This window comes from Raphanus sativus, chromosome 9 (genome assembly GCF_000801105.2).
Source record: "Raphanus sativus cultivar WK10039 chromosome 9, ASM80110v3, whole genome shotgun sequence".
Lineage (NCBI taxonomy): Eukaryota > Viridiplantae > Streptophyta > Magnoliopsida > Brassicales > Brassicaceae > Raphanus > Raphanus sativus.
Window position 1 is genome coordinate 8089431 of NC_079519.1, and position 17074 is coordinate 8106504.

At 31.1% G+C, this 17074-nt stretch overlaps 3 protein-coding genes and 1 long non-coding RNA gene across 5 annotated transcripts; 3 read left to right on the forward strand and 1 right to left on the reverse strand.

Annotated features, from left to right (window-relative positions):
* The first annotated feature begins 393 nt into the window (after positions 1 to 393).
* On the forward strand, positions 394 to 2803 carry LOC108827253 (serine/threonine-protein kinase D6PK). The gene is made up of 3 exons (XM_018600621.2): positions 394 to 618; positions 960 to 1712; positions 1795 to 2803. Exons 2-3 carry the CDS (start codon positions 1063 to 1065, stop codon positions 2663 to 2665), a joined length of 1521 nt encoding a protein of 506 aa, XP_018456123.2. The 5' UTR covers positions 394 to 618; positions 960 to 1062; the 3' UTR covers positions 2666 to 2803.
* A 161-nt stretch (positions 2804 to 2964) lies between these two features.
* LOC108827402 (altered inheritance of mitochondria protein 32) lies at positions 2965 to 4653 on the reverse strand. The gene is made up of 5 exons (XM_018600790.2): positions 4266 to 4653; positions 4052 to 4137; positions 3670 to 3975; positions 3502 to 3585; positions 2965 to 3409 (listed from the first exon to the last, which is right to left on the reverse strand). The coding sequence occupies exons 1-5, from the start codon at positions 4596 to 4598 to the stop codon at positions 3028 to 3030; spliced, it is 1191 nt and encodes a 396-aa protein (XP_018456292.2). The 5' UTR covers positions 4599 to 4653; the 3' UTR covers positions 2965 to 3027.
* A 1218-nt stretch (positions 4654 to 5871) lies between these two features.
* On the forward strand, positions 5872 to 8161 carry LOC108827257 (indole glucosinolate O-methyltransferase 1-like). Its single transcript, XM_018600624.2, has 4 exons — positions 5872 to 6377; positions 6636 to 6946; positions 7038 to 7102; positions 7605 to 8161. Exons 1-4 carry the CDS (start codon positions 5902 to 5904, stop codon positions 7899 to 7901), a joined length of 1149 nt encoding a protein of 382 aa, XP_018456126.1. The 5' UTR covers positions 5872 to 5901; the 3' UTR covers positions 7902 to 8161.
* A 5455-nt stretch (positions 8162 to 13616) lies between these two features.
* Positions 13617 to 14872, forward strand: LOC130499662 (uncharacterized). Of its 2 annotated transcripts, none has more exons than XR_008938546.1 (4): positions 13617 to 14004; positions 14080 to 14276; positions 14353 to 14534; positions 14624 to 14872. It is a non-coding gene; the product is annotated as an uncharacterized LOC130499662 (long non-coding RNA). The 2 variants fall into 2 exon arrangements; XR_008938547.1 differs by having other exon boundaries at positions 13618 to 14004; positions 14353 to 14500; positions 14624 to 14871.
* The last annotated feature ends 2202 nt before the right edge of the window (positions 14873 to 17074 follow it).

Here is a 17074-nt window from a genome sequence, read left to right on the forward strand (position 1 = left end):
AATAACATGCGAAACAATCAAAATTTATATCACGTAAACAAAAACTCTAATTACAAACTATCCATTTTATGTCTATTCTCATAACAAATTTGTAAAATAGATAATAATCTTTATGAGATTTAAGTTTTGTGTCTAATAATTTGTAAAATCAAATTTGTAAAATATTTAAGAAGCTCTTGTAATTCAGTTGGTTAGTTCTTGTTACTTTGTAAATAAGATAATAAGCATTATGAATTTTTTTTCTTTTTTTTGTGTGTCTAAAAAGGCTAAAACTATTACAGCTCACGAGGGAGGAGGGGATCGTTGATGTAAACATTTGTCTTCCATTTTGGAGAAAACATTGAAATAATTGAATCCCTCAAAAAAGTATTAAAATAAAAAAGCATTCTAACTTTTTCTTTGACCAAACTCTCTTCTCTTCTCTTCTCTTCTTCTCTTTCACAGAACTCTCTTCTATCTATCTATCCCTGTTTCCATGGAAGCAAGGAGATGTGTTCATTTCTCCCTATCTTTCTCTTCAGCGTTACATGAACACTGATTGCTCTCTCTCCTGCTTTATTCTTCTGGAGAAAAAGGGTTTCTCGTGATCTCTAATCGCTCAAAAATCATAACTTTCAGGTAACAATTTAATGGCTTTTCTCTCTCTCTCTCTCTCTCTCAAGCTCTATTCTTTTTTTCTTTTCTTTTCTGGGTTTGATTCTCTGATTCTCGGTAGATCCAAAAGTATTTTTTAATTGGCTGTTCTTACTTTAACGAGATCTGTGTAGTAACCCCTTGAGAGAAAAGAAAGAAAAAACTAACCTTTTTGCATTGAAAAAGTTTTGAATTTTTAATCTGATTTTGGTTACCAAGAGAGCTTTATGCTGAGTTTGATTCAATTGACTCTCAGTTTAGATCCGTGATTTACTAATCTTCTCATGTTTTTTGAGTAACAGGCTTTGCTTTAACTGATGCTACAGGTCACGCTTTGATGGAAGTCTGTGGCAATATTTGATTTATACTAGAGTCAAGAAACGTTACTCAAATCAAGAATTAGTTTTTTTTCCTTTAAAAAGTTAATCCATGGCCTCAAAAACTCCAGAAGGATCACTTACCAGTTCCTGTAAAAGTATGTCAGTTAGTACTTTAGCAGATCAAGTCTCTTCAAGCTTGTCTTTAGCCGATCCAAGCACTGACAACAGCAAAACCGGTAATAACAACAACAACAACAAGACCAGCGAGGACCAAGGAGAGAGCGGGAAGAGCAGCACGTGTAGACCGAGCACGAGCAGTGATATAAGCGACGAGAGCACTTGCAGCAGCTTCAGTAGCAGCATCAACAAACCTCACAAGGCCAACGATGTGAGATGGGAAGCTATTCAAGCCGTTAGAACCAAACACGGCGGTTTGGGTTTGAACCATTTTAGGCTCTTGAAGAGGTTGGGATGTGGTGATATCGGAACCGTTCATCTCGCTGAGTTGAACGGGACGAGGTGTTACTTCGCCATGAAGGTCATGGACAAAACGGCTCTGGCTAGCAGGAAAAAGCTTCTTAGAGCTCAGACCGAGAGGGAGATACTGCAGTGTCTTGATCACCCGTTTCTTCCTACACTGTACAGTCATTTTGAAACGGAGAAGTTCTCTTGTTTGGTTATGGAGTTTTGCCCTGGTGGTGACTTGCATACGCTGAGACAGAGACAACCTGGGAAACGCTTCACCGAGCAAGCTGCAAAGTAAGAATTAACTTTCTTTAAATCCAAGAAACCACTCTTGTGTGTGTGTGTGTGTTGACTTCTTCGATACTGTTGTTTTCAGGTTCTATGTAGCGGAGGTGCTTCTTGCAATGGAGTATCTACACATGCTGGGGATCATTTACCGTGATCTGAAGCCTGAGAATGTTCTTGTGAGAGAAGATGGACACGTGATGCTTTCGGATTTTGATCTCTCCTTGAGATGTACCGTTAGCCTCTCTATAGTTAGATCAACCAATCCTGGATCCGAAGGTTTGTCAAAGAACTCAGTTTCTTGCTCTCAACAACCCGCTTGCATCCAGCAGCCATCCTGCATCTCAATGGCTCCAACGTCTTGCTTCGGTCCTCGGTTCTTCTCATCCAAGTCTAAGAAGGACAAGAAGGCAAAGACAGATAACGGAAACCACCAAGTAACTCCCTTACCAGAGCTCGTTGCAGAGCCGACAAGCGCACGTTCCATGTCATTTGTGGGGACGCACGAGTACTTAGCTCCAGAGATCATCAAAGGCGAAGGGCATGGAAGCGCTGTTGACTGGTGGACTTTTGGGATCTTTCTTTACGAGTTGTTGTTTGGTAAAACACCGTTTAAAGGCTCAGGGAATAGAGCAACGCTGTTCAATGTCGTTGGTCAGCCGCTGAGGTTCCCTGAGTCTCCGGTTGTTAGCTTTGCGGCTAGAGATTTGATAAGGAGTTTGCTTGTGAAGGAGCCACAGCATAGGTTAGCTTACAAGCGTGGAGCAACGGAGATGAAGCAACATCCTTTCTTTGAAGGAGTGAATTGGGCTCTGGTTCGGTGTGCCACTCCACCTGAGGTTCCTAAACCGGTTGATCTTGAACCGCCGGTGAAACATACTCCTGCTACACCAACGGCTTCTGCTGCATCTACAAGCGTGAGATCTGACCAGAGCAATTATCTTGAGTTTGATTTCTTCTGAACTATTTGGATCATATTCTCTTATTGTTTCTTGTTTTTAGTTTATTTGAAACATGTGTTCTTTCTTTGTCTTTTTTCTTTTCTGGACAAGCTCTGAGATTTGTATCATTCTTCAAATATCTGAGACAGTTTCTGTACCCATGTTCTTAAGCTTAAATGTTAAGAGACGCGAACTATTAAGAATCCAAAAACCACTTTTCATGATCTTAACTCAGAACCAGAGATTGTCTAATATAATTATCAACAAGACAGTTCTTACATAAAACCATCCTCTACCAACTCTATACAACAGACGAAGAGGATCATTCTAAATGGCTGAGATAATAATAACCATTCCAAAGATATATATATAACAGATGGGTTTTATTTCAATTGCTTGTAGCTGCTATACGCAATAGCCACAGATGCAACAGCACAAACAACAGACAAAGCAGCATATGTGTCTTCTTTCTCCCAATTCTCCAACCACATTGACATTGCAGCACAAATCTTGAATCCACAAGAAGATCCATTCTTGCTGTTACTTACCCTAGAAGATGCACTTTTTACAGATATTTCTTTTTCCGAGGTCATACTCTCAGTGTGATTCTCCTCCTCCATACACCAAGATGAATTCCCATTTTGTTGGACATAGTTATCTGATTCTTGAGACACCTCCCGGTCGGTGATCTTTTCAACATTTCGTTGTTGGAACCTTTGTTCTTGAGTTTTCTTCTGTTCTTCTTCTAACAGACCCATTTCACCCCTATGAAGCAATTAAGTTAAAATTGTTTCAGATACCGAAAGAAAATGAATAGAGAATAGTCAATAAAAGAGGCTTTGATCTCTTATGTACACCTCCAAAGGCGGTCTAGGATTTCGCCTCTGTAAATATGTTGCTCCAGCAGTTGAGGTACATCTTCTAGAGTCACAAACCCATACCTAACAGAACAAGAACTCTTGTCAGTTACACAACTCAAATCTTTTTTTTTTCAAATCCTAATATATAGGATTTTTTTGACTTACCAGTTTCCTGCTACTCTCTGGTTAATGTTAGACCCATAGATGATAACATCTCCAGTGTACTTGTGACCACCAATATGAGAACAAGGGCTGACCGAAACTCGACCTTGAAGACCACAAATTTCAATTTCTTCTCTGAATCTAGTAACCAGAGAAGGTCCACAGACACCACAACGCCGGTCTCGGGATCCATGACAACACACAAAGACGTAAGAACCACTTAGAGGCTCAGGGTTCCCAGGCAGCCACACAACATCCTTCACAAGCACCTCTTCAACAAATGTGTCCACATCAAAATGAGTCAACCTTCTGCAATATTAAAAAAAAATGTCAACTTTTTTAACCAAGAAAACACACAAGAGTGATTGTATAGAGTTTAGTAAACCTGTATCTGATCATATCAGGAAAAATCAGAACATCCCCATTCGAAGTCTCGGTTCCATCATGTCCCTCACATATTGTGAGTAGAGTCTGCAAAAAGATAACAACTTCACAACTCATTAACATCTTTACCACTCTTGATTAAAGCTAAGATCAAACCCTAAGTCCACTTTAAAACTAGAGAACAATTCAAAGGGACTAAGAATAAGAAAGGTGACCTCTTTCTTCATATTGCACTTCCTGGCAGACACGACGGAAGAGAGAAGCCTGGGCAACCGATCGAACTCGGAGGCCTCGATCCTGGCCGGCCAAAAGGAGGGCTTTTTGTAGCAGAGGAAGACATGTCTCTCGTAGAACTCGACGGTTCCGGCGAGTTTCTCAGGTCCGAAATCGGCGGCGTCTTCGCTGATGGTCTCGCTTTCGAAGCTTGCGGAGCGGGAGGTTGATTCGGTGTCGAAAGGATTGGATAGGGAGATAGGAGACGAGGAGGAGGAGGAGGATTGTTTAGGGTTTCTGATGAAGGGGTCGTCCATGTATCTTCCGCTTCCCATTGATTTTTTTTTTTTGGTTGGAGAGAAGATGAGAACTGAAGAAAGTTTGGAGAAGGAAGTAAATATTATAGTCTGATTTATTTATATAGTAATATATTGTGTATTAATTATAGCTGACACCATGTTTCTACACTTTCATTTGTTTTTCATTCCAATTCAATTTAAGACTATATGAGATTCCAATCCGCATAGTTGTAGGGATGTTGATTTTCATTTTATATACATAAATATTTGAATTAATGATAAGAAAAAAAAATCAAATGTTTAAAATTAGAATAATAAAATTATATTTAATAAGAAATCAAATATCGGTTTGTTAACTAATCTAGTTTTGTAAAAGTAGATGGTTATATATTAAAAATGATATATGATTAAATTATATTATTAATAATAAATGAATGGTAACTGATTTTTATGGAGATTCTATTTTTTAACAAAATACACTGTGATTTATGTTTTAGTACATAAAATAAGATTTTTTTTTTTAAAAGAGCTCAAACCTCCGAAGTTTGGGAGCTTTGGTCGGGGTCATGGTTTGTTCGGTGTGAAGTTTTTAACGTTTTATCGGTAAGTTTTGTTTATACACTTTAAAGTTTAAAACGTTAAAAACTTTAAAAGTTTTGACCAAAAAAAAAGTATATAAATTGTCCCTTTTGTCCCTTTTTTAAGTTAAAAAAAAAGTATTACGTAAATGTATAAGTTGTTTATAAAGGTATAGATCGATCAATACATGCATCAGCTGGTGGTAATAAAATAAATGTAAATGCATAACTACATCTGTAACATTAATCTAGCTAGTAGTATTGTGTCGCTAAACTACAGCTATTTCTTTCTAAATAAGTAATTTTGTACAAGTAAATTTCAGCCATCACTACAATTCTACGCTCAATAGTTTTGGTCTAATTCTTGTCGTCACCATCCACTAGCTTCCCTCAGAACAAACTCGTGTCTGCAACACAACAGAGAGGGGTTTTAGTACAATTGGATGTGACAATCTTACATATATTCAGGTCGTTAAAAACATAGTACTAATTACCTGAATATATACCACCCTAATAATGGCTAATTTAACAAACATATTCTCGCCTAAATGACCACTTTCTCTTATAAATTAAACCACAAGAACCAAAACATAAACATATTCTGCTGGCTAAATGAAAAAAGGAAGTACATAATGTTGGCTGGATATCTAATCTTGTATTAATAGTCACCTAACCAAATGTCTCTTACACCGTTAAGATTTCACCCTATAAAACGGCACAAAGTCTGAAGAAGTTCACATCACCTCCTTCAAACAAGAACAATGGAAAACCGTTATGAAGAGCCCTCAACCATTTACCCTACGCCTAAACCAGGTCAAACTAAAGAAGAAGAAAAACAAGTTGAGGAAGACGCCAGATTGCTAGCGAGGAGCCTCTCGAACGCAGCGGCCTTCCCCATGGTTCTAAAGGCCGCCTTGGAGCTCGGTGTCATCGACACCATCGCCACTGCTGGCGTTGGTTTATGGCTCTCACCTTCTGAGATAGCACTAAGACTCTCAACGAAACCGAGAAATCCCCAGGCTCCGGTTTTGCTTGACCGGATGCTGCGTTTACTCGCTAGCTATTCCGTCTTAAAATTTCGTACTGTTATAATAGACGATAACGGGCAAACCAAACAAATGGGGAGCGTATATGCAGCCGAACCGGTCTGTAAGTTTCTCCTGAGCAACGTAGGCGGCTCAGGTTCATTCGCATCTATGATCAGGTTGGACCTTAGCGACGTCAACATCAAGACCTGGTACTCTATTATTTCTGAAAATTTACACACAAAAGTGACAAAACTACAGTTTATAAATCTTTTATTTCATTTAACCAATTATATTTCACTGTCCTTTACAATTTTGATAATGAAAAATATATTCCATTTTTGACAAAATCCATTCATTTTATTCATTGCATTTTTACTCAAGTAGTGCTATTTATTTCATGGTTACCATTTACAGCTATATATAAGCCGGTACAATCAAAAGATTAATTAGACCATTTTATACAACAGGAGACAGCTAAAGGATGTAATACTAGACGGAAGTGATGCATTCAGATCTGCTCATGGCATGAAACTATTCGAATACTTGCAGGCCGATGAACCATATCGTCAAATGTTTAGCCAGGCTATGTCGGAATCTTCCACCATGGTTATGGAGAAGTTTCTCGAACTTTATGAAGGATTCAAAGATGTGAAGACTTTGGTGGATGTAGGAGGAGGACTTGGTAACACAATAGGTCTCATCACTTCCAAGTACCCTCATATTATGGGTATTAATTTTGACCTAGCTCCGGTATTAGCCCGTGCTCCTCTTTATCCCGGTATGAGTCATGCTCTTAATTTTTGTTTCTAATACTATGTGAGACAGTAAGTATATATACGTACGATCATAATATTTTTAAAACTTCTTAGGTGTAAAACATGAAGCGGGAGATATGTTTACAAAGATTCCAAAAGGAGATGCAATTTTCATGAAAGTAAGTCATATATATATATATATATGTATATATATATATATATTTATACAATGTCAATCAGTAAACATATACAATTCTGTATCATAAATTTGAGAAATTGAAAGAGTAAGAATTATTATTAGACTCTCATGAAAAATAAGTTATAGTATGCATATTTTATATAGGAACTAAATCAACCAAGTTTTATAAACTAACATGAAAATAGTATATTTAATTAAATGCTAGTTTTCTAATAATTGATATTCTTCTAAATCTTTCTTGATTCTTCATGTTTACCCAATTTTTATACAGTAAAATCTTTTCGATCTCCGAGTAGAATTTGCTTGTTTCAACTTTTACCTGAATTTGGAGTATATAACATTTTTTTAAAGAGTTGCATATTATTTTTTTAGAATTTAAATTTACAAGACATCTGGAAATTGAAAAAAATAAACAGAAAGAAAACAACTTGAAAGAGGTTATACTTATAAGTTCTAACATAATAAGTTTGATATCATGACAGTGGATTTTGCATGATTGGACGGACGAACAATGCATACAGATTCTTAAAAACAGCTGGAAGAGTCTCCCGGAAACTGGAAAACTCATAATAGTGGAAATGGTTACACCAGGTGAAGCTAAAATCAGAGATATATGTTCTAATATTGTGTTCAGCATGGACATGACAATGTTAACACTATTGGATGGTAAAGAAAGATCTCTCGCAGAGTTTGAAAATTTAGCATATGCATCAGGTTTTTCACGTTGTGAAATCGTATGTCCAGTTTATCCCTTCTCCGTCATCGAAATCTACAAGTGAATTCGACATATGCCACTATGGCACTTTGCTGCTATTGTCTACACGTAACCTTCTTCTATTTGGCTTGTAATAAAATGTTTATGATTACTATCTGTGTGGTCTTTGTAATTTTGATGTACGAGTTCAATAATTTGTCTGGCTGTGTCTGTTGTCTACATGGTGTAATGCAGTATCGTCTGTGATAAGGGATATATACACTTTTCTTATAAAATGTATTTTATTTACCAAAAAAATGTATTCAAAATATTTTATATTATTTATTAGTGGAAGCATCTTTAGTCCAGCGAACTAAGAGTTCATTAATGATTCTATATCCAAAGTCTAGAGTTTGAATCCAAAAAATACAAATTATGTAGATTACAAGAGATATTCAGCGTAGTGCATGATGTATCATCAAAATGTATCATCAAATATGGATAGGATCTCATAAGGTGGCTAAGATATAAAAAAACAAAAACGGTGTGTATAGGCTCCACCTAACTATTTCCTGGGTCCGTCCTTAATTCAAAGTAATGCAGTTAGACGTGTCTTCTCGTAAGGCGATAGAATTATCAATTGTAGAATTATTTATATAATATTTCTCATAGTTGTAATAACATAATTAATCAGACGGTTAAAATATTATTTATTATTTTTATATTAAAGTTTGCAATAAATCATATCCTTTAAAATAATTACCATTTATATATTTGTGTCTCTATATGTACATGTATAAGTTGTTTTCAAAAATGTATCAACTAATTTTTTCTAAAATTATATGGATCGTTCAATGAGTAATAATTACTACTACAGAGTTCTAAATATTTTTATTATATTTTTATCTATTTTTATATTTGACTGACAAGAAATATAAATTTATATCCCAATGTTAAACTTTTCTTTATATTACGCAAAGCTTTACAATTAATATATGATTATTAAATATTAATTGTGTGCCTATATATTTGAAATAATCTTATCAAAAATTTTAAATGTATAAAAAAGTATAATATTCATATTAGTTTTTAACCATAATAAATATTTTGTGAAATTTATTTACTATTAATTTATTAATATAAGAAAAAGGAAACGAAATAAATAGAATTTTAAATATTTAAAAGTAATTTTATTTTATTTATTTTAAAAATAATATAAATATATAATCAAGAATATTTGATCTATCTTCTACTTTACTTTTTATTAGTTCATAAATATTTTATTAGTTCATATATATTTTTCCTTAATTATTAGAAGTTTTTCAAAATTTTAATAAGAACATATAAATTTAAAGATATACACATTTAAGAAAATATTCTTAAATATACATATAATTTACATTCAAGAACTCTAACAACACGTTTATGAAGACATTTAAAAATTAACAATTTTATTTTTACAAATTCAGGAAAATATCATAGATTCAGACATATGCAATACAAATTGCCAAACCTTATAAAGAAAAAAATGTTGGTCGGTTTCGTTTCAAAAATAAAATTGTTGGTCAAATTTCCTAAATAGTTTTTTTACATAGTCTCCAAAAATCAAAGTGACTAAATTATGTTACATTAATTCCGTAGTTGATAATTATATCATCATTTATAAATCTACTTAATTATTTATCAAAATATCTATTAAAATAAAAAATAATAAAATTGAATATATTCTTTTTATGAAACTTTTCAGTTTATTTCACAAATTCTTTTTTTTGCGAAACAATTTTTGAATAATATTAAAAGATTTTTTTATTCCCAGACTAGCCAATTATAATCAAATGACCAATTTAAGTGGGGCTTATGGTATTAGGTATTTGAAAGAATTCTGGTTTTTTAGCAAACTAGGTATTTTGCCCGCAAATGCGGGCTTAATCTTCTTAAGAATATTTATTAGTTTATATCTATTAAAACAAATATCAACATTATAAATTATTATCTACGTTCTCAAAAATTTAAATTAAACATCAAATTATTTTTATATATGAATAGGTTTGCATAAAAATATATATGATTAGTATTTTTTTGAAATTAAAAAAAAAACACTAACATGTTAGGAATATCTTACTAAATCTATTGTTAGATTTTTTTAAAAAAATTATAAATATTTTAATATCTTAATTTTTTAAATTTATAATAGAAAATATTATTTTCAGGTAATAAAAATATAATTTTAAGGTAATAAAAATATATAATAAGTTATCAAATATATTATAGAAATCCAATATTATTGACATAAATTCATTTTTGATTATTTAATAAATTTTATATTATTCATTAAAAGTATCAACAACTTTAATCACTCTAACTTTGTTTTGTGATATTCTATAGGCATAGATAGATTCAACAATTTCATGGTGATATTCTATAGGTCTTATTTGGTTGCCATAATATATTTGTTGTCATGATTTACTAAGTGAATAATTATACTTGCATTGAAAAATATCCTACGAACTAATTTATAAAATATATGTGAAACCGCAAAAAAGATTAAGAAACTAAAAAGATATCCAATTAATATATATTAATAGATAATCTCTATAATATTATCTGAGAAGTCAATTTTCTATGTGTCGCGTTCACGTTAACTTTCAGCATGGTTGATTACAGTGATACCCTTGATGAATTAAAAATATTACATTTATATATTATTATTGAACTCATTATTTATTTTCCTTTTTAAAAATTTCCAAATAACATATATAATAAAAAAAAAACATTTATAAAGTAAAAAAACTAAAACGAAAATATATGTATATATATAATATGATTTCATTAAAAAGGAAAGTTCACAAAATAAAAAAACTTCCATTAAAATTATTTTTAAATAGCATAAAATATAATTTTCTATAAAATTTTATATTTGTGGAAATTAATATAACCATAATCAAAATATCAAAGTAAATCTGAATTCTCATTTTTAAAATAATTTAAAATAATTCTCAGTTTATCATTTAATAAATCTAAGACTAAAATTATTTAAAATTTATATTTAATTATTGTAATTAGTGATATGTGTTCATAAGCTTCCAAAAATATATTAGTGATCACTGCTTTATTTTATAATATATATATATTTTTAAATCAACATATAATTCGATAAATATTATGAAAATACATGCACATTCAAAAGGATAAATAAAGTTAATTTTATTTTATTTAACTATAATAAAAATAATTATACTTGAGTTTCAATTTGAAAGAACATATCTAACTCAATATACTCACAATATGAATGACTCGACTCATCCAACTTATATTTAATGTCATAGTTTTAACTATAATACGAATATATAATTTTATAATAATTTATTTTATAAATGTTAATTATAGAATGACTCAAAACAAATTAACCCACTGTTAAAATTTAGTTCTTTTGTAAATTTTATATATATGCATGAGACTGTAAAATATTATAGTTATATTAATTTATGTAGTTTGGAATTAGACATTTTAGTTTATTTTATGTCATTTTAAGCACAATATATCTTAAGTCATACAAAATCTTTCTCAAATATATTTACACATCTAAGACAACAACCAACGCAAATGCAAATAAACAAATTAATCATAATTTTACTATATTTAAAATAAAAAGTATTATAGTTTCAGATAAATATATTCACTCCAATATTCCCAAATTATAACTAAATCAACTGTAAAAATAAAAAAATCAAGTAGATATACAATAATTAAAATAATGTCTAATTAAAGTAATATAATATTATTAATATAAATTATACATACAATTATAAATTAATTTAAAATTAAAAGTAAATAGCAATCAATTATTGTATATTTACTTTATAAATATTTATATCTGTGCATGTGCACGGGAAAATCACCTAGTAACAAAGTATATGTCAAAACAATCTATACAATAAAAAGGAAATACACCTCTTTCTTGAACTATATGATTTTTCCACTTTCTTATTCATCTTAATTCAACAATTTTATGGTCATATGTTAGTCTAAGAGAATTTGTTTGCTATTATGGTTCTTAAGTGAGTAAATTGCATTGAGATTTTTCAATAACATGGGGTTTTATAATAAAAAACCATATTATTGAAAAAACATGGTTGTTATTCCCATGAATTAATTTAAAAATCAGATAACTACAACAGCAAAAGTTAAATATTTTAACGTTTGAATATTTATTATATAATTATCATTTATTAACGTCCTAATATATTATTATTTAAAATAATACTTATTGGCGATTTCAATTAGAATAAAAAAACCCTAAATTTTGAACTAAAACTGAATCAATAATCATTGAAAACTACACTATGCATATTAGGATAATATGAGAATAATGTGCCAGAAAACGAACAAAAACATCAGAACAATCTCTGCAAGAGTATATGAACGTAAACCCATGTTACGATCACAAACCGATAAAAGCATATCTAGAATTTTTTTTTCTTAGAAAGAGTAATCTAGAACTGTGTTGTTGGTTTAAGACTGAAAGTTAGTTCAAAAAATCTAATAATCTATGGGTAGGAAAACACACTACACAAATAATAATCGAGATGCTATCTTTTCAAATACTTAATAACATGTTTACCATATTTTCCCCAAAAAGTACAAGTCAGTTTTGAAGGATTGTAAAAAATTAAACAAACCATCAAACCTAATTAATAAGATCGAGTAAGGTAATTATTTTTTCATCGACTTTGGTTGCTAATAATATATTAAAAGATTTGAAAATCAAGTATAAATCTTTTGTTAGAGAAAAACATGTATATATATTAAAATTATGAAAAATATAAAAAGTAATTACTCATTAAGGGTAACATAGACTTTAACCGATCTAACTTTTAAAGTGGGAGCTCCGTTGCGAAAATTTACTTCGCAAATATATAGAAGATAGATAGATAGATCTTACCTTATTGGATTTAGTATTTATAAAAAATTTTACAAATCCATACTTATTGAACTTATCATTTGTATAAATCCCATTGAATCATCTCTTATTGAACTTATCATTTGTATAATATTTATCAAGAATTATTTTGGATTATCTAAAAATGATTTGTAGTCAAAATTTAGCTAGAGAAAATACCACCTGATGAGATGGAATTTGACAAAAAAGAATATTTCGTCTTCTCCGTTTTATCATCTGTCAAAAGGTAGGAGTGCGTGCGAGTATTTGTAACTCTATTACCCTCTGTGATCCCATCAAGCCGCCACCACGACCGCTAGTCCTCATCCCCGAACACCTGCTCACTAGTCGGAGACTTTTTGTCCACGTCGATTCTTGGACTCACCGATAGAGATACATCTGATTTGTTCTGTTCTTTTAACAAAATTTTGTTTACTTGATCTGATGATGATAAAAACGGGCAAATATTCAATTGTTATAACTCAAAAGCTGAAGAAGTATTGTTTTTGGAGACAGGCCTTCTCGTTAACATAGTTCCACTTAAAAGCTTGAATGATGTGGAGGTGTCAAAGGGAAGACATGAATGTCACTGCCTTCCAACGTGTTACCTCTGTGGTCCCATCAAGCTTTTAATCGTGATAGATAGGTTTGTTTCCAGATTTTCTTTGATTAATCTATAATAATAAAGTTGACAAGAAACTCTCCACAATGAACCACGTCTCCTCCCCTCTTATACCCAAATTTCGCCACGTGTCAATCAGCTGTGCGTCTTCTCATTCTCTCGCTGAGCTGCTTCTAATTTTTCTTTTTGGTTTTCGCAGAACGCGTGGCAGCATTTATGTATATGTCAGCTGAGATTTTAGGCCCACAAAGCCCATCCTTTGACAAAGAGGATGTGTCAATTTCGTAAATTTCTCATCCCTAAACCTAGGCCGTCCTGCTTCCCCTTCCCACTCAAGAGACGATTGCAAAACGTCTCCCGTTATGGCATCGACTCCTCTACATCCACTACTTGATCTTCATTGCTTCTTAACTTTTTCTTCACTGCCGAGCTTGAAATCTATCTATATAGACTGGCATGAGAATCTGCAGAGAAAATCATTTGCTCCTTCATCAATCATAGAACACTCAGTCTCTTTCAGCCATCTCCGACTATGGAAAATCATCAACTTCAGTTCGCTGAGTGTAAGGCTGATCGCTAGATGAATGTCGTTAAACTTTTGGCAAAAGGAAAATCACATATCTCACTGTAAGTTAATTTTTGGCACAATGATTAAAAAAATCTCTTGGGACTTATTTTTGGTGATGTTTCTATGATGAGCAGGAGAAAGAGATAAGTGACAGTCAAATGGCTACTTGGTTTAGCTACAGTTGATCCAAATGTAAAAGGTGGTTTAAGGTGGCCGTTTGGTAAACCTAACTCTGAGGCTTAGGGTGAGAGAGACTGATAGATTCAATGAGAGGATTGGAACGGGGCAAGTCAATAGGGAGGTGATTCTGATGCTCAAAGACATGAAACAGGTACATTATTGTACTCTTTTGTATCTTTGAAACTCTACTGGAAGTGAAGCTTTGTTTGCTACTTTTTGGTCTGCAGCAGCAGAACATTGATAGGGGTTGTGTTTTGGAAATGCTCAGAGATGTTCTTAGAACCTTGTGGGATTTCTTGCATTGTGAAGCCTATCTTACATGATCATTTGTAACGTGTATGGGACTGCTGATCCCATTGTTTCGAGCCGGTTCAGGTGTTTCTTCCTTCCTTTCCATATCTATTACTTGGTAATTAAATCTTGATCAACCTTTGTTTTTTTTTTAACTTATTAACCAACCTTTGTTTTATTCACGTATGTGTGTGTTTTCTCTTTCAGATTACTAATACGTTTCTGGATAGTCATGTCTGTTGTTTAACCAAAGACTGAGACTACAGCCACTAATGCGTATGGTGTGGAAAAAGATGTTGGAGCCATTTTCTTTTCTCTGAGTTAAAAGTTTTTAATAAATTTCTGTTGTATTTGGCTCTTTAAATCTTCGTGTTAGTTTCCAAACATGAAAGCATCAATTTGTAATTTTATACATAGGTAAGTTCAGTTTGACAGAAAATCATCAAACTTATTTGCTTAAACAAGTACGCTTCATATATTTGACAATGTGATCTGGTATTTTTTTCATTTTCGAAATTTACAAAATAAATATTATCTCCCTATTCTACCACAAGTTTGATACCACTTATAAATTTGAATGACTATTTTCATAAATACTCTAAATTTGATATAAAATAACATTAAATTAATTTTTCAAATTTAACCTCTTAACACTAAACTCTTAACAATCTAATCTATTAAAATTGAAGTACAAATTGAAATTAACCCTTATTTTTTCTCAAATATTACAAATCTATGCCACTAAACTAAACCATATTTAACACTTAAATCAAACCAATTGAATTTAAATAGCTAACCAAACATTATGCGTACACCCTCATTAACAACTTAAACAAACCATCGCAATTCAATTGTTTGGTCAACTGAATTATTTAACTTAAAATTATCATCAATTTAGTCAACTAAGATTCATCACAATTATATCTTATCGTACTCGGTGAAAATTTTCCTTTGCAAAATCATATATGATGTATTCATACGATTATATACTAATTTAAAATAAACTAACATGGAACTCTCGACCATTTAAATACCTTTTATATGAGAATACCTTTAATATGTGTATACCACCACTAAATCAAATGTCATATCAGATAGTAGAGATTACAAATGTAATCTATTCAAACGTGATATTTCTATATAAATAAAAATAGATTTTTTCTGTTTATAAAAAGTGTAAATCACATTTGATATCCATATAAAAATATTCCTGTTTAAATAACATCCTAATCGTATGCTACTTTATAGTAACAAATCAAAATCTCTTATCTTAACAAATCAAATTTGGTTATATAATCAAAATTAAAGGAATGGAAAATTTCTTATTCTAAATTAGTATATTCTCAGTATATAACGTGTAAATCAAGTTTCATATCTATTATATTAACTAACCAAACATAATTAATTAGAGAAAAATATGAATAGTTATTAAATTTATATATAACACATATATTCTCTTTAAAATTTTGTAAATCAAGTTTGATATCTATTTTTTTTTTAAGATTTCGTTAAAAACTTACACCCTCCATCCACCAAACAATAGAAATATACCTTACTCCTAGCTTGAAAGCATATAAACAAAAATAGTATTGTGTATACAAATGTCATATTATGAAAATATATGTCTTAGGTTAATGTCTAAAAATATGTATTATCATATAAAAAATACTGATCAATATATAAAAATAAAAGAATACCCGCACGGACGTGCGGGTCAAAACTCTAGTAATCATTAAAATCTAAACTCAAATATTATTACATTTCTAAGTGGTGATATCTTTAAAAATGATACTTAACTTATGGTATTTGTAACAATTTCTCTTAGAGACTGGTGTTACTATATTGTTTTCATGTAGTTGAACAAGACTGGTTAATAAAAACATACTGTTTTCAATTTAAAATGTGGCAGAAAATTGAGGTTGATTTCTATCAGGAGAAAATTATTACATTTTGTTTCTAATAAACAATAAATAATTTCCTACATATATATACTAAAAGAAACCAAATCATTTTTGATAATTCGAAAGCCAAATGACAAATTATTATGTGGATGTATACTAAGATTTTTTTTTACAAAAAACAAAAAAAAATCACATAATCAATACTTCCAAATGTTAATCTTTCACACAACAACAATAATTTATAACAAATAGTACTTAAACTGAAATAAACGGTATATTCAAAAAAAGCATGACAGTCGCTCTTTATAAGCTTCAACTATAGTACAATAAGAGTGATTTGTAATGCAATAATTACCTCAGTTCAGCCAATAAGCATGGTAGTGATTTGGTATTTAAATAAAATAAAATTTCAAATGCAGTTCCATCTATATACTGTTCACGTATGTTCTCTAATTAAAACACTAATTTTATTTTATATTTAAATTTTAACTTAATTAACTTTGTTATGACTATCAGATATTTTATTCTATTTTTATTGATTCGATTAGTTACAAACACTTATGCTATTCAAGTTTGAACTAAACAACTTCAAAATAATACTCTATAATCGCTAACAACTGTCAAGTAGATCAGAAAAATATTATTCTCTTTCAACATATTTTCATTTTTACATTTTTGAACAACTCTATTCATTAAGACCATAAAACAAATTGTAAATTCATGTAAGAATAAAACATATAAACCCGGCGCGTAGCGC